The sequence below is a fragment of the Otolemur garnettii genome, unplaced genomic scaffold (genome assembly GCF_000181295.1).
Source record: "Otolemur garnettii isolate 467f Iridium unplaced genomic scaffold, OtoGar3 scaffold00050, whole genome shotgun sequence".
NCBI classification, from domain to species: Eukaryota; Metazoa; Chordata; class Mammalia; order Primates; family Galagidae; genus Otolemur; species Otolemur garnettii.
This window is the reverse complement of record NW_003852445.1, coordinates 1,128,715-1,146,942: the sequence shown is the minus strand read 5'-3', so window position 1 is coordinate 1,146,942 and position 18,228 is coordinate 1,128,715. Positions and strand designations below refer to the sequence as shown.

Below are 18,228 nucleotides of genomic sequence, written 5' to 3'. Positions count from 1 at the left end.
AAATGTGTTTCGCCGTGTCTGGAGACTTTCTGGTTTTACACACTGCCTTTTATTCACACTTCAATTTCAGGGTAATTTTCTCCTCATTTAAGAATGAGTAACCCCCACCTGTGTACACCACAAAGGCCAGCACCCCAAGTCACTCCTATGAGACAGTATAATATAAAATAAAAAGGACTGTAGAATGGTAAAGTGTTACTCAAATAACTCGAAGAAGCCCCAGTGGGTTTACATTGAATGCCCCTATGCAACCCCAGAGAGACCGGAGAATCTAATAAAAGAACACATGATTATCTTCTTTAATTGTTTTAAAAATATGAAAATAGAATGGAATTCCTGTAGGGAGTTTTCATTGTCTCACCTTAAGAGCAGCTTTTCTCAACAGCAACAGGGTGGAACCTGTGAGTGCCTAGCAAGGCCCCAGGACTTCCCAGGCCAAATTCACAGAATGACACAGTAGACTCTGGGCAAACATATTCTTTATTTGAAAGAGAGACTCTGAAAGGAGAACAAGGCAAGAATAAAGTGAAAAGACCAGATATCAAAGTGTAGCTCCATCAAAGGTTTCCACTTAGGTGGAGCCACAGCGCTCAGGTGTGGGGGACACACACCCCCTCTAGTATGGTTGAGCTTCTTCCACCTCGAGAGTAAGGAAGGGAAATAAGATGTCCCTCAGCCTCTTCCAGGCGCCCCTGCTCAGTACCCTGGGCAGGGCATCCACAGGAAGGTCTCGGTTTATGTCCTGCCGGTGGAAAAACACATAATCCAGCAGCACAATGAAGATCATGGCCATGAAGACAAGCCACAGGAAATGCCTGCAAAGAGACATTCATCATTGGCACCTGAGGAAAGACAGCCCAAGGTCAGGCCATGGGAGGCTGACTTCACCCTCATAAATGGCTAGTGAATTGCTTTCCTCAGGGAAAACTAGTGGGGAAAGTGGGAGATGGGGCCACAGAGGGTGAGAGTGGGGAACAGGTGAATCCAGGAAAGAGTAATATGGTGCTCAGAAATTGACTACAGCCCTCTTTGATGTCCTCCAACAGAATAGATGTCCAAACAGAAAAGTTGGAGATACAAAGGGAGAAAAATATAAAAAGTAAAGGCATAAAGGAAGTCAGGTGATTTTTCCCCCAGAAATGTTGCAGTCTACAGTACAAGAACTAAGAAAATGAATGTGCTTCTTCTCCCAACAAAGAATATAGCAGAGGTTACAAGGTTCAGGACCTGAAAAATGGAAAATGACCACACAGAGAATCGTAAGAATGGAAAATAACAGTGAAATGAAATCTACAGCCTTCACCCTGAACTCCTCAGAAACGGCCACCGAGTCTTCCTATTTATAACCGGAACTCTGGTGTTATGGCTCTGTGCTGAGAAAGGAAGGAAAGGGTCTGAGAAATCAGGGGCCTGATGTTTTCTGTTCAACAGATGTGTTTAACCTGATCCCTTCTTGCCCTTATCAAATTACCTGTCGAGTGAAATGGGGTCTAGACTGGGTAAAACCGAGACCCTTCCACTTACCTGTGCCAAAAGAGTCTCTTTGGTTTCTTGATGGCGGGTTTCTCCTGTGGGAAGCAATGAAAACTACAGTGATGGAAGAGCGGAGACCCTGGAGCCAGGCTGCGTGGTTTGAATCCTGGCTCTGTCACTTCCTAGCCACCATGTGTGGAGCAAGGCACTGAACCTTATTATCCCCTAAGTCTGGGGTTATTAAAAAAGGAGAGAGAGTGGGAGGAAAAGGCTAGAGGAAAACATCAACTTGGGGCAGGGACGACTTACCATGCTGCTTTGGAGAGCTCTAGCAGAATGGACCCACGTTTCACTACTTGAGGAAAGTTATTCTGGGCTTTGTATCTGGGTGGAAAAAAATCAGAGCCAAGGATTATATAAAATGGTGTGTGTGTGGGGGGGGTGCTTAAAAGGTACTTTATTAATTCATGCAACATCAGTGATTCATATCCTAAATTCTTGATAATTGTCTCAACATTCAACATCAATAATTGCTTAAAATTTACAAAGAGAACCTGGGAAATGTGATTCATTCTTAACCAAAATGTTCATTAGCAGTGGAATAGATACAATGTGCCATATGTATATGATGAAATACTATACAGCCATGAAAAAGAACAAACCACAGCTATGGTTCACAACAATGTGGGTGAATCCCAGTGAAAGGTAGACACACAAAAACATACTGGATTTATATAAAGTTTGAAAAAAAATTTTAAATGATGCAAATCAATGTGATGTAATGTAATGGTTATTCTTGCTAACAAAGAATATTAGCTAACAGGAGGGCCAGTCAAAATGTTCTGTATCTTGATCTGAATGGTGTTAAAATGTGTATACAGAAGTATACAAATTCAGCAACTTATATACTTATGATTTGTGCATTCTATGGGTATTATATAATAGTTTGACAACATAATCAAACCAAGGGAAAACGTGGTTAAGTCCTGAGACATACAATCTACAGAAAGAGCAAAAAAGAGCATCAGTCTGTCTCCCAACCAGTCAGGTGAGTCCACCATGTTGTGCTGGGAAAGGATATGGAGAAACATTTCTGGGCCATTGAGCCTCTATTTCCTATAGTTCTCCCTGTCTGAACATAGCTTGAATCAGTTTTAGGATTGGTACTCAGCTGAGGACAGATGAATAAAACATAAATAAAACTTTTAAACACCAACTGATGAGGAAGGCAAGAGAAAAGACTGCATGGGTGGCCCCATAGCTCAGTAGTTAGGGCGCCAGCCACATACACCAAGGATAGCCAGTTGAACCTGGCCCAGGCCAGCTAAAACAACAACAACTGCAACAACTACAACAAAATAGCTGGGCATTGTTGTGGGCACCTGTAGTCCCAGGTACTTGGGAGGCTGAGGCCAGAGAATCATTTAAGCCCAAGAGTTTGAGGTTGCTGTGAGCTATGACACCATGGCACTCTACCTAGGGTGACAGCTTGAGACTCTGTCTGGGAAAAAAAGAAAAGAAAAGAAAAGAAAAGGCTGCATGGTGGTTTTGTTAGGCTATAGCATGGATTGGAAGCTGACAGAGATGGTTTGTTGGAGGCCATTTATACAGTGACACACAGCTCTGAGAAGTACTCTGCCCTTTGAAGACCACCCAGGACTGTCACTTCAGTCCATCAGGGAGGCCATTCTTCCACACTTACATTTCTTTATCAAGAAGCAGAACCTCCTTTTCCTTTTCTATATGCCTCAGAATTTCCTGGTATTTCTCTTCATGAAATGAAAACTAATATTAAATCATAAACGAGAATTTCCATATTTCATTACAATGTCATCTATAAGAATATTTTGCTAAGTATTTTCCATGCATCAGTATGAACACACAAGTAGGAAGGTGTTCTAATAAAAAATTGAGAGCTTTTAGTGACCAAAATGAATACATGAGAATAAAAGGGTTCTCACTCTGGACCCTGCTTATATTCAAATCCTGGCTTTGACATTTACTAGCTGTGTTCCCCAGAGCATATTCCTTATTCCTTGAAAGATCACATCAGTGTCATCCTCACAGGGTTATTGGACAAAGTCATTGAGAAAAAGTACGTTCACCAGTGGAAGATTCTAGCCTCATGAGTTCCTCATCAAGGAACCCATGGCCTTGGAGAAATTCTGCCTTTATTGTGACTTTACCCCCAAAGGTGAGATACCTTTATGTAGCGGGCCTGGTCTTCACAGAGCTGATACACAGATGTATAGTCACTCTCTGTCTAGAAAGAAAGAACATTAACAAACCCCGTGAGTCAAATCAGAACCAAACCTTGGCTATTCTCTGGGACTCTATCTGGTGTACTGGCCAATTGGCTGGTTGCCTAGCAACTCCTTACTGAACAGGATGACAACCACATCACAAAGAGGTCATCTCATCAGTCACAATGCTGGGTCTAATTTTCTTTCTTTTTTTTTTTTGAAACAGAGCCTCAAGCTGTCCCCCTGGGTAGAGTGCCATGGCATCAAGCTCACAGCAACCTCCAACTCCTGGGCTCAAGCAAGTCTCCTGCCTCTACCTCCCAAGTAGCTGGGACCACAGGTGCCCACCACAACACCTGGACATTTTTTGGTTGCAGCCATCATTGTTTGAATCCCAGGCTGGATTCGAACCCACCACCTTAGGTGTATGTGGCTGGCACCTTAGCCACTTGAGCCACAGGTGCCGAGCCTGGGTCTAATTTTCAGTAAAGGAAATTATTTGCCCAGGTTGCCATATACCTCTCAGGTGAAATATGAAGAGATGTTTTAAGCAACTTAGTTTTGGGATTCAACGCTGGTATTAGAGGTAGAAGAGTGTATAAGAAATGGTAAGAGCAGTGCTTTTAATAGAAGTTGGCTTTCCCATTACAAGCTCAAGAATCAGGAATTCATTTGTCAGATGTTCTATATCCACCCACACCTCAAGCAGTTCTATTTCTAAGACCTTTGGAATTCTCTCATTTGTGTCCTGGGCAGACAGGAAAAGACACATGACCTCCACCTTGATCAGCTGCTTCTCTTTCTTTGTACAGGACTCTGCTGACTTTTGTAGTCTCACCTATGGAAGACAATGAGTCATGGTAGAAAGTGAACAGGATTCTCTTGTGGAAGGCAAATGGGGAATTATCACCCTCTCTGGACTAGCAGAGAGCAAGCGAATAATGCCTATCATGTGTTGACATATGAAATTAACAATTTCGGGTGGGTACTGTAACTACCATTTTACAGATGAGATAGTAGCATGGAGAATTTAAAAATCATACAGTGGTAGAGCTGACATTTAAGCATCAGTAGGTTGACTCCCCATATTCACTGAGCTCCTCAGGCTCTTTTTCCCATTCATGTTTTGCACGGTACACTGGTGTTCCCTCTGAATCACACAGGAAACAAAAGAAAATCCTTGCTCTTCTTTAGAGAAAAACACAGGACAGTGGGGGTGTTGCATGATGGGTCTTGTGAATTCATCATATTTGCCATGTCATTCTGCAGAAAGCTTCCTAAAAGGGCGTTTGCCAATTCCAATTCATTAATTCAACAGATATGGGACATCTACTATATGCCAGGCACTGTGACTTTTGTCACAACAGTGACAACATAGAAAAAAATTGTTTTCAGTAGGTTTGCCTTCTAGTAGAGAAAAATAAAATAATAATAAATAAAAAAAGTTTTCTTTGGTCTTTGATCCAGGGATTGGGAAATCAATTAAGGTCATGACATATCCCTGTATAATTATGAGATTTAACATTTCTTTCCTACTTGAATTTTTATATTTGTGTGTCCTCATTTATGAGGAATGTGTGTTTATTGACTGATAAGTGATGAGGAGTCTTGAGTATTCCCCTCCACTTTGATACATTGAAGTCATCTCTCCTTAAGTAATAATTATATGAATGTCTCAAAGACCATGGAATTAGGTACAGGAAATAAAGGACATTGGCTCACATCTGATAAGCATGTGGACATAATAGTACATAGCCCGTGGGACTCCTTGAGAGCAATTTCTCCCAGAAAGTAGAATTGACATACAAAGTCTGGCAATTAAGTTCACAAACTCATCCTAGAAAAAGTGCTACACACCTCATTGCTGAATATCACTATGGTCACCCTTGAAGTACTCCCCTTGGGAAGCTACGCACCAACACAAGGGCCTAGTCCACCCTTCAAGGCAACTTTGGAATTCTTTTTCTGGATTGGCCATCAACACTTTTGTTTTATTACCCTTGATGTACTGAATGTCATAAAAATTTCTTCCTTTCAATATTTTCTTTATGTTTGGGTTAAGAAAAAAAAAGTAATTGGGGGCCATATCAGGTGAGTAAAGAGAATGTTCTAATACAATTATTTGTTTATTGGCTAAAAACTCCCTCAGACAGTGTTGTGTGGGCTGGTGCATTGTCATGATGCAGGAGTCATGAGTTGGAGAAAAGTTCAGGTTCATTTCATCTTTTTCACTTGGTCTTTTCAGCAGTTCCTAATGGCAAACTTGGTTAACTGTTTAGTTGTTACTAATTTATAGTGAACAATATGTCTGTTATAAAAAAAGATTAGCAACATCAAACATCATTTTGACTCTTGATTTGGAGTGACAGAATTTTAGGGAGCATGGAGAATTGTCTGACTTCCATTGTGCACTTTGATGCTTGGTTTCAGGGTCATGTTGGTATATCCATGTTTCACCACTAGTGATACCTCATAACCTCATTCATGCCTCAATGCTTACTTGGTCTGCTGTGCTTCTTACAGTCCGCCAATGATTTTGATGCACAATTTGACAAGTTTTTGCAATGTTTTTATCACTTCTGCTCATTACTGGCCATTCTGACATCTCTTCATTTGAGATGCTTTTATCCCCTCTGAAAAATATTGAATCTATTTGTACACTGCCATTTTCTTCATGGCATTATCCCCATTCACTTCTACTCTTTCCAAGTTTAATAAGAAATTGAATGTTTGTTTGTTGCTCTAATTTAAGCTCTGACATTCTGTTGATAACAAACAAAACATGCAACAAAAATAATGGACGTTGGCTCGGTGCCTGTAGCATAGTGGTTATAGTGCCAGCCACATGCACCAAGGCTGGCAGGTTCAAACCAGGCCTGGGCTAACTAAACAACAGTGAAAACTGCAACAACAAAAAAATAGCTGAGCATTGTGGCAGGAGCCTGTAGTCTCAGCTACTTGGGAGGCTGAGGCAAGAGAATCGCTTAAGCCCAAGAGTTTGAGGTTGCTGTGAGCTGTGACACCACAGAATTCTACTGAGGGTGACATAGTAAGACTCTGTCTCAAACAAATCTACACTCAGCAAGACACCACCACATCTCAATGTGAACACAGCTGTGAGTCACTGACAAACCAAGGTTATGACATAACCTTGGCAGTGGCAGTTTTGCAAACTTAATTGTAAGACTTCATATCTACCAGAAAACCTCCAGCTTTTCTTTTCTACTCACCTTCACTTCTGCCAGGATCTGCTTTAGGGTTCCTTTTTCAAGGCTGACATTTTTTAATCTCCTTGAAATCTGAAATACCATTCCCCCAAATCATGAACTAAGTAACTTACATAAATATAACAACCTAGGAAGGGGGCAGACTTTGGAGCTCTAGGCTGCAGAATGGCAGTTATGTAATTCAGGTCCCAGACAGAAGTTTAATGAAAAAATATGTCCTGTTCCCTATCGAGGTGTCCTGACTCCATGCAAGCTGGGCAGCCCTTTTTGTTACCATAGCCCTACAGCACAGGGGGAAAAGGAGGGTGGAGAAAGAAGAGAGAATAGGGCACAGTGGTTGAGGAATCTTTTCTCCTTCTACAGACCCTTATCCCTCTTACCACAATCTGTAATTCCTAGAAACAAATGGTGGCGTTACTCAGAGTGCGTTCTAAGCTTTGGAAGGTGGAAGGGGTGAGGGAGGGCAAAGGATGTGCTGTTTACCCCTTCTCCAGTCTTTCTGACTGAAGAGCTCAGGAAGAAGACAACTCTACTGGGGTTCCTAAGAAAGGAGCCTTATTTCAAGGGTGAAATTTACAGTGTGTACATCAGCCCTTCCATGAGTGTCTATCTGTATTCCTACTCTGAATGTGCCGAGGACCCCTCTTGCGTCCTCCCAGCCCACCCCACCAGCCTTTCTCTTGTGCATATGATGTTCTTAGGGACTCAAAACCCCAGAGCTTCCCTTACCCTTTTCTGAAGCTTCATCACATTCCTGCACAGGATCTTATTCTTCTTTCCTGGGGGGTGAAGGAAGTCAGGGGGTCAGAGCTGCTCTGCTCTCACACCCTCCCTCCCACCAGGCCATGATGTAATATTTGGACATAAGTGTATCAGGTGGGAAAAGTGAGCTCTGACCCCACACAGGGGATCTGGGCACAGAGCCCTGGCCCCCATGCTGCGTGATCATTCCCTGAGCACTCTTGTAAACAGCTATGATTTCTACAGTACAGAAGCAGTGAATGTGGGATGATCCCTTGGGAAAGAGGCAGAACAGGAACAAAATGCACCCAGTGGTGCCTTTCTAGACATCTTACCACTTTGTTGCCTCTGATTTCAGGTCTATCAGGGTTTCCTCCTGCTTAGATATGAGATGGTTCAACTTGTCCTGCTCGTTGGCTTGTTCTATTGACAGGGTGTTCTCTCTTTCCAGAGTGAAAAATGTAAAGTCACCTGGGTGTGGATCAGTTCTGAGAAAGCTGCCAGGGTCCTAGCTGGAGAAGCTGCTGCCTAAGTCTGAGGGACTGGGAGTAAATACCGAATGCAGTGGCAATAAAATGTCAACCTAATGGGGAAATTTAAAAACTCTGTATATGGATTACATGAGGGCACTAGGATTCATGTTTCGGGATTTAAATAATATGCCAAGATTCAAAGTGAAGCTTCCTCCCACCTCTTCTGTATCCCAAGGGACATGCAAGTGAGAGGAATCCCTCCTCTCACCAACTGCAAAGGCTGACCTTTGAATAGTTTTTGTTTTCTTTTGAATTTTTTCTAAGAGGAACCTCATTTGCCTCATCCAGTCTCTGTGAGTCCTTTTCAAGGTCTAAGCTCAGGTAGTCAAGGTTCTCTTTTGTCTTCTAATGTCAGTATTCCCATCATCTTTTGCCCGCAGAAAAATCATTTTCATTACCTAAGTCAGGACAGGAAAACAGCAGAGCCCTGAAAAGACTTTCCCCTATGATCTCATTCATTCCCCAGCTTTGGTTGTTTTTGAGCCTCACCCAGGCTGCTCTATGGTCCACGATAAATAGATTTCTACAGTGTTTTGCATAATTCCTGGAGTTGAATCACATTTTAGTGTTAAATAGTACAAGTCAAACCCACTGAAACATGAACCTTTTATGAAGCAAAAGAAGTTTTTTTTATACTAACACTTATATTCTAACATAGTTTTCAAAAATTTTATATAAAGAGTGTGGAATCCGAATGACACCTGCAAGGGAGAGGACCTTCTTGGGATTCCCTTTACTCAAACTTGAGAGTCAGGGCAGGTGCATGGGCTGGATGGGAGGCACAAGGGGGGATCTTTTCCCCAAAGAAGACTGATTTGCTGTTTGGGACATTAGGCGTTGCTGAAAACCCCACCATTATTAGTCTGATGAAATGCAGAGAACTAAAACCAGTGTTTCTTCTCCCTAGAAAGACCCCCAGACTTGAGGACACAATGTCTTATGCAATTCAGGTATTCCTCCTTACTGGATTGCCGGAACCCTCCCCATAATGGTTGCTGTACTGAATGCTTTCATTATTCTCATCATACAATGGGTTCTGTCCAACTTCTTCCATTGTAGATTTCCTAGAATGTTAATAAGAACACTTCATTAGGGTAACAAAGCCCCTAATGGCCAACGTAGCAGTTACCCAGGAAAGAGCAGGTATAAGGTAGATGTTGTGTTTGGGCAACACAGAGACTAGAAGAATCCTGTCTCTACAGTCTCTCTTTTTCTAGGACCCACTGCAATATTTTTCACAAGCTAAAGTGTGGTAAACCAGATCATGGTTTAATTTACAATCTCATAAATGAATCCCACTGTTGTACAGAAATCTTTTTGTTTTCAAACCTTTCCCATTTGGCTACGTTTTCCATTTCTCTCCTGCATTTATTCTGTCAGAGGTAAAGTGCGAAGGGTACTCATGTATGTCTATCGACAAATATGCTGAGATTTTATTTCTAACCCAAACATTCAAGGACACTTAGAAGAAAATAATAATAGGAGGTTCAGAGGTTACTAAAAGGTCGGCGGCCTGTTTTCTATTTGTCTATTACCATCCAACCTTCCAATAAGCTCTAGGTATTACGGGTGGAGCTGACCCTGAAACAGCCGCAGAAATAGCAGCACGGCCATAGGATGCAACTACGGGAAGGAAGAAATGCACATCAGGCTCTCAGGCCTGGCATCACCTCCCAACCATCGCAACAAAACTTAAATTCAGGACCAAATCCTATCTAGGATCTAGGATCTCTTTTCACATTCAGTCTTCTCCTCTTTCCTCTTCCCTTTGAAGCTTTTTTATTTTACTACCTTCTCCCACCCCTTTCTCCTTTCATCACCGTCTTTGCATTTTCCTTTTCTTTCTACTGTCTTTATATACAAGGCGTCCCAGGCTGTGACACTGTCCTCTGAGCTGAGCTTCTCTTCCCAACTGAGATTTCTTCTGCTCCCAGCAGAGAATCTGAGAATCTCTGCTCCAACTGAATGCCAGAACCTTCAGTAAAGGCATTGCCTTGCTGACTGAGTTCTCCACACACAGTTGGCCCTGTCCTCTCTGGCTGGGCGGGGCAGCATGTCCTTGGGGGTGGGGGTGGCTCAGGAGGCAGCAACCCAGCATCGTCAACCCTGCAGGCACAGTGGGAGCAGAGTCCACAACTTTAGGGTGGTCTAGATCTCTTCTGAAACAGCGATAAGATCTATGGAACACATTTCTGGATCAGCTCTATGGAACACATTTCATTTCCCAGAAACTCTAGTCTTAGCAGTAATTTTGATCACCCTCATTTTACTTCCATGATCTCTGTGTGGCATGTGTGAAAATTTCTGCCCCCCAAATCCAAACCATGCATCTCTCTGTTCAATACATCCAGGAGCTTTGGGGTAGGGATGTTGGAGCAGGCTAGGAGGGACCTGAGAGAGGTCTTATGAGCTACACCAGCCCACATTCTCCCTGAGCCAGATGCTTGAAGACACAAAACAGGCTCCTGCATTTTTCCAGAATAAACACTGTCCAGTCTTTGAAATAGAAGGATCTGATGTTTCAAAGGTAGGAGTGTGTGGAGGTGCAGGCAGTCCAAAGGGACTGTGAAAGGCATTGCCCTTATAATAATGTGTCAGGCAGCTGTAAGCTTCAGGAACTTAAGAAACTGGATTGAAGGCTCCTATTTACCTGACTTTTTATTTTCAACTGCTTAATTTTATTGAGGCCTGCTCCTGTTTTGTTCCAGTTCCTGGGCTTATTGATATGGCCTCTGCTAATTTGGCTGCAGAATGCAGCTTTAACCTTTTTGTTCAAAATCCCACAAGTCAGAAGGCTTTGCGTTGTCGTGCTATTTTAGCTCTCTACAAATATCACTTCATGACAAATTGTTGCAGTGTCGGGAATTAACCCTGTCTTTGGACTAGGGAGAATTAATTTTCAGTTACTGGGTTGTATACTTGGAAGAAGTTAAAAAGTATAGATTTAATACATGTTTCAGAAGACCTTGCATTCTCTGTTTTAAAAGCTGATGCATGAAAAATCAAATCTTTTGAGACTTAGAACAGATCCTATTATTTTATATACTTTTTCAGAACATTAAGACTAAGTCGTCAATCAAAACTAACAGAATAAAAGAAAAATTTTCTGTGTCATTAAGATAGAGTTGTTTACAAGGTAAATAGTTGAATTGTACAATTTGTAATCAATGTTTATATTGTTGAGATGGAAATATAATGAATGGCTTCAAACTAAAATGAAAAATATTCTTCTAAACCATCATGATAAAAAGCTTTCCTCATGGTAGTCTTAATAACTGAGAGAGAGCTATACTCTTAAGAATCTCTGAATTATTATTAGAACACAACAAATTCAAAATAATGATAACACTGGATTCTTTAAAACTTCAAAATCTGATTTCTCCTCTGTAATGCCACCTACCTATCATAGCGCGTTAATGAAAACTCAGCTGGACTCATTTGAAAAAATAAAAATTTCAGTTGAACAATGTCATGAATGACCTAGTAATTCATGTAAAACCACAAGAAATCTTACACACTATCTATGGGAGGTAAATTGGCACAGTAACCATAGAAAATAGTTTGTAGAAAACAACTACTTTGCCTAAAGGACTTTCATAAAATTGTAGCTGGCAAAATAGACCAGCTACCTATCCTCCAAGCCAGCAACCTCACTGGACAACATACTCTAAAAACACTCCTCCATTCATATCCCAGAAGAGAATGTGCAATAATTTTTACACAGCATTATTAATAAGAGCAAAACATTGAAAGCAATCCAAATGCCCACAAACGGTATAAGGTAGAAATAAACTGTGATATACAACAGAAGAAATAACCTGCAATTATAATGAATCACATACATGAATCTCTTAATCATAATATTGATTAAGAGAGGCAGATCACAGAAGAACATGTGATTTTCTAGTTCAAGATATTAAAAGTACAAAGTACATGAAACTAATCAATGTGTTTTAAGGTACTTACGTATGTGATAAATCTGTAAAGAAGCAAGGGCATAATTATCACAAAATTCATAATGGTTGATATTTTGGAAGAGATGATGAGATAGAGAAGGGTATAGGAGACTTCTGGAATACATTTTATTTTCTGACATAGGCTCGTGAGCATGTTTGTTTTTATACGACATTTATGCTATACTTCACAATAAAACATAACTATTTAAAAACATTTACGATGGCAGTGTTTCTTTGATCCCAAAGGAAAGGCTCTCGGGTTTTGTGTTCTTAGCGTCTGAATTCCCTACACTCCCAGGGAATGTGGGAGATGGAAGGGGGTAGTTCATGGATAACAGTTGAGAAATGCAGGAAGGGGCCAGTTTCCAGTGAATAATAATTTGGCTCTGAGGCCCAGTTTGCAAACAGCCAGTGAGGGGATGGGGTACAACTGGATCATAGGCATATTATCTTAACCCACAAATATTTATAATTTTTTTGTTAGTTGGCAGCAAGTTAAAAACAGATTTCATGTGAAAATCATGAATTTCTGTTTCTCTTGAAGAATCAAATCTGATAACATTAGATCCATAGTTACTTTTCTATTCAACATGGGGTAAAATATTGGTTCATACCCAAGTTACTGATTTATACTAATGCGCTGGCCTCTGAAGCCATGTGCAACACCCTTATAGCTTCTGTGAGTAGCACAAAAACATCTTTTGCTTCTAGTCTTCCAGATATAAGATCAAGCACAGAGAAGACCAAGGGAATGTCCATGGAAGCAGGACACCAAGTGGCATGGTCTGTGCTGGAGGAATGAGGCCCCTTGCCCCCAGCCTGGCATGAGTCTGGAATGGAGAGAATGGAGAAGGCGGACTTCCCCTCAGGTATCCCAGCAATCTGAACAGGTAGAATGGTGGTAGAGTCCATGATCAATAGCTAAATCTTCTCTCCTATTTCTCCTGGATAATGAGAGCTCAGGATCCTGATCTAACAAAAGGGGGAGGAGGGTGGGAGGGAAAAGAAGCCACAGAAATATATTGATATTGAGTTCCTCAGTGATCTTTAAAGGTGGGCTCAGATGTGATTTGGCTCCTTGATTACGGTGAAAACATTCATTCATATGTGGTATTTTACTATTTCCTAAAGGGATTGTTTAAAAAAAGATTAACATACAAATGTTTCTCATCTTCTTTTCTCCTCCCATCGAGAAAAGCAAACCTTGTGTTTGTCAGCTCATCTTCTTGCTCTTCCCCACTCTTCAATTTCACTGCCAGAGCAGCTACCCTACTTGTAGATATCACAGCACAATCAGAAATGGACAGAGAAATGGCCCATGGAATTTAGGAAAGGGGCCACAGTGAGTTTCATAATAAAGAACTAGGAAAGAGGAGAGGGGAGAGACAAAGTCAACAGGAGAGAGAGGCTGGGAGGAGACACGTCCAGCAAATCAGTCTGGGAGTCAGGGGATGAGCAAAATAGTTGTAGGGGACAGAAAGTCCACACATGGGCTGCTCCAGTTATGAAGCATAGCAGACGCTTCATATTTAAGAGGTATTTAATACTCGCAACAAACACAAGTTAAACATTGGAATTGCCATTTGGTGGGCGATGGGGGAGGACTGAATTCTACTTCCGTGAACCTGATGTTGGTATTTACAGAAACAAGACACTGAGGAGATCTAGGACTCAAAGAATAACCCTGAAGTGTGGAATCCAACAGAAACAGACTCCTAGAAAGAAGGAGGGGACTTTCAGTGAGGAGAGAGAACCTTGTCCAACTTTAGAACTGGGCAGACACAGGAGCAAGTCCCAGTGGAACAGATAAGACTTGGGCAGGTAACAAAAGCCAGGCAATGTTCTGAATCCAAGAAGAGATAGCAAGGAAAATGCAAGCAGTGAGGTGAGCACAGCTCAGGCAGAGGGCTAGTGCTCTTCCCTCAATTAGGCAGCCAAACTCTCAACCTAGATGCTGCTAGTGTCCTTAATAATTTATTTGCCTGACCCAATCATAGTGCTCTGCTGACTGGTGGGGAGCTTTTTTATTTGGAATATAGACTAATTTTGGTTTTTATGATTACTGTGATGTCAGTCATGATACTTTAAGCATTAGAATTCAAATATATTCAAAGCAACTCATTTAAATGTAACACACATTAAACAGACACATTTGCATAATGTCTATTGTCTATGTAGGACTTAGCATTCAACAGTTGTACCAATAGTGTTCCTGATGGCATCTTCCCTATATCTGAGATCACACATTGCATTTGGTTGCCATGCATGTTTAGTCTCCTTCTTACAGGGAACAATCCTGCTGCCTTCTTTTGTTTTTCATGACGCTGATATTTTTGAAGGGTATAAGCCAGTTGTTACATAGGATGTTCTTCATAGCACGTGATATACAGACTTTATATAATCTTCTTAATACTAAGAAAGGGAGGGAGAGGAAGAAAGAGTGAGAGAGGAGGGGGCGTGAGGGAGAGAGAGAGAAGAGAAAGTCTTAGTGCTCAAGGGACCTGTGGAATTATCCCATGTGGCTTAATTTTATAGATGAGAAAACCACTTTACAAGTTAATTTGAAATTAATTTAAAAACGGTAATTCAGACATTAAGTTTTTAATGAGAAGTTGACATATAAAGAATGGTTTGGTGAAGGCTGTAGTATATTCATAAGGCTCCATGAAGGACATGAGCCTTCCATGAAGAAATCAGAAGGCTGAAGGCCGGGTGGGACTTAGAGTGCGGAGTGTCAGGAGCTTACGAACAGAGTTCCTGTTCATGGCAGGTTACACTTTCTGAAGATGGCCACAATAATAGCTCCTTCTACAACCTTATCGCCCTCTATCAAGATGAATAGTCCAGGTTCCTTTCCTTTTGAATTTGGCCAAACTCATAATTGTTTCTATAAATAGAATACAGTGGAAGTAATTCTGCGTGGCTTCTGAGACTAGATTAGAAAAGGCCATCAGCTTCTGCCTAGTTGTCTTGAAGCTCATACTTTGAGGGAGCTCAAACAGCTGAGGGAAAGGAATCAGGACTTCAGGTCGTGGGGCTCACTGAACACCATGGCAAGTGCCAGCACCATCTTTCCAGCTATGTAAGTAAGAAATCTTGACCAAGTTTTCCGGCTGCCAGTCACATAACTCCAGCTAATATTTTATGGAGAAGAGTGTGGCTCTTCCCACAAAGCCTTGCCCAAGTTGTATATTGTGAGAGAGAAAAAAAATGTAATTGTTTGGGTTTCCTGTGTGGCTGGTCACTACGTAGCTATAGATAACCATCATGCTGTCTACCCCTTCAGTGTCACACGAGGAAGAGGCAAGAAACCAGGAGTAAGGTGCCCCAAATCCTACAACTGAAGAGAGATACCAGCAGATGTTAGACAGAGCTTTTTACATCTACTGGACCTCATAAACTAAAAACAGCAGCCACACCTGAGAGGTTCCAGCCTAAAAAAGCCTGACGTGGGTGGCGCCTGTGGCTCAAGGAGTAGGGCACCAGCCCCATATACCAGAGGTGGTGGGTCAAACCCAACCCCAGCCAAAAAAAAACTGCAACAAAAAAAGCCTGACTTAACTGTCATCTCAGGCTCAAAGCACTGGCTTGAGAGCTTTGCTGGATTAGTCCTTTAACTTGGTGCTGGTCCTTTGTACTAAAGATGGCATCTCTTTCTGGTCTAGTTTTTATGGCTTACAGTGACAATCTTCCAACCACTCTCTGCCTTGCCTTGAGTGCTTGACTCCCAATCATTGAACCAGGGCTTGACAATGTGAGACACTCAGCAGAAACCTCTACAATATTGACCTAAACTCAACAAAGGCAGTTACAGTCCTCATGCCCAAAACCAGTTCAACCCCACCAGAGTCAGTGTACAAAAAATCCAAGTCCAGAAACTGTCCCAGGAAAATAAAAGAGAACAGAACATGTGATGGATTTCCCCAATGTAGGCCAGGGTTTTCTCCCATAGGTCTATAGTGGCCCCTTGACAGCCGTAGAAAGAACTCTCAGTCTTTCCTAAAATGTATTAACAACTTTTTTTCCTCTTCTCAAGCACATCTCGGGAATAGTCTGAAGAGTTAATTCCAACTGATAAGCTGTAATTAGGGACTTATGCTTTCCCTAGAGTTTAGAGCCAATAGCTACAGAATCTTATTAGAGAATTTAATTAATGTGTTTCCATTACATTTTCACTGACTGGGAGAAACCAGAACAGTGATGAAAGGCTTTTCATAGAAATAAAAGAAGTTAGGTAAATTACTATTTTATAATCCTCATTATAAGAGAAAAACACTCTTTTAATGCAAACTTACCCCTAAATGAGTAAAATGCTTCTCTGCTGTTTAAAAAATTGTTATTCCCATTTTGAAAATAAATTAAGACTCAAAATGATATTCCAACTTCCAGTGAAATCAACTTGCTATGGATTTGGAAAAATATATAAACCTATAAACTTAATTTAAGTGACAAATAGAATGAAGACTATCGTGGGTAAGAGACAACTTTAAAAACAATTATATTAATGTCTGATTACTCAAAGAAAGGAGAATTTCACAGTCCTCTACAAGAAGACTAAATTGCCCCCTCCCCCAAATTCATTAATTAGCAGTAAAGTTATTTTTTGCATTTAGGATCTATTAAAATATTATTCTTTCTGGAAAGAGTACTGTATTAGTCATAGTTAGTTATTAAGGTTTCATCTTGGACCTTTTGAAATAAAGAATTTGTATCTTGGAGAGCCAAGGCAAATGTCCTGAGTGAATGAGGACAGACATATTTTGATGTAAAAAGTAGTTCAGGCCCAGCGTGGTGGCCATACCTATAATCTCAGCACTCTGGAAGGCTGCAGTGGGAGAATCACTTGTGGCCAGGGGTTTGAGAACATCTTGAGCAAAAGTAAGACCCCACCTCTACTAAAAATAGAAAAAATTAACCCAGCTCAGTGGGGGTGCACCTGTAGTACCAGCTACCTGGGAGGCTGAGGCAAGAGCATGGCTTGAGCCCAGGAGTTTGAGGAGGTTGCTATGGCGATGCCACTGCCTTCTAGCCAGGGTGACAGAGTGAGACTCTGTTTCAAAAAAAGGAAAAAAAAAAAAAGGCAGTTCAATAGCTTTTGGGGAGAACTGGTGTTTGTGGGATGAAATAGATGGATAAAGTTGAACTTGCAAAGCAGTCTCACCCTTTCCTATGATTTTCCAGGGCTGGCACTCCTCTTTGGTAGTACAACTCACGGTAAACTAGACTATAATTACTTAAAGATAATTCCTGAATAAAGTGTAATGAAAAATTTTGAACCCTACATGTCTTTCCTCTCTACCTGGAAGTTCTTCTACACTTCCTTCCTTGGTAGAGTCTAGTCTTTTATCAAGATTTAGATTGTATCTTACCTCCTCTGTGAAGCTTTGCATGAATCTCCCAACCCTAGAGCAATGAATTACCCCTTCTTCTCATAGCATTTTAGGTATATTTCCATTATCAATGAGTAACTATTTGCTAAAACATAAACTAGAATTTTGATGGTGCCAAAACAATAGAAGGATGTCTAAAGGTTTATAGGTTAAAGAAGCTTGTGGCACTTGTAATTTCTAGATAACAGGAAAATTCTTTTGCAATTCATATGTAACCCATCTGTTATTCATCCTACAGAGGCTTTAGGAGCAGTCAGAATAGAGATACATAGAAAGCACCAGCAATATGCAAATCAAGAAACTATTCCCAGTTAATGAGCATATATTGGCAAGCATTTTGATGAGCTTACTTAACAAAGTAAATCTCCTAAAAAATTAAATTGATGGGGACCCTGTTATAGAACATCTGAATTGGTACAATTTGCAAACCAAAAAACAGATTTCTCTGAAATTAGCAACAAATGCCTTGATACAAGGGAGCAGATTTAAATTCCCCAAATGGTGCCTTGAGCCTATGAACCAAAAGGGTGGGGCCTCTTCCAGGCAAACAGCAGAGAAAAGGTGCTGGGTGGAGTGCTGTCCACTCATGGCTTGATCTCACTGCAGAGCAGTGGAAATTATCTTAGGAATTGGTAGGCAGTCTGAGTTCCCCTGTTCCTCCTCAG

At 41.2% G+C, this 18,228-nt stretch overlaps 1 protein-coding gene across 1 annotated transcript; it reads right to left on the bottom strand.

Moving 5' to 3' along the window:
• Window positions 1–616: 616 nt before the first annotated feature.
• LOC111725923 (transmembrane and coiled-coil domain-containing protein 5B-like) lies at window positions 617–9,271 on the bottom strand. The gene is given in 11 exon segments (XM_023514249.1): window positions 617–815; window positions 1,525–1,565; window positions 1,779–1,857; window positions 3,176–3,240; window positions 3,677–3,736; window positions 4,498–4,554; window positions 6,947–7,015; window positions 7,673–7,717; window positions 8,013–8,139; window positions 8,447–8,562; window positions 9,182–9,271. Coding segments are annotated over 11 exon segments (948 nt in total).
• Window positions 9,272–18,228: the final 8,957 nt, after the last annotated feature.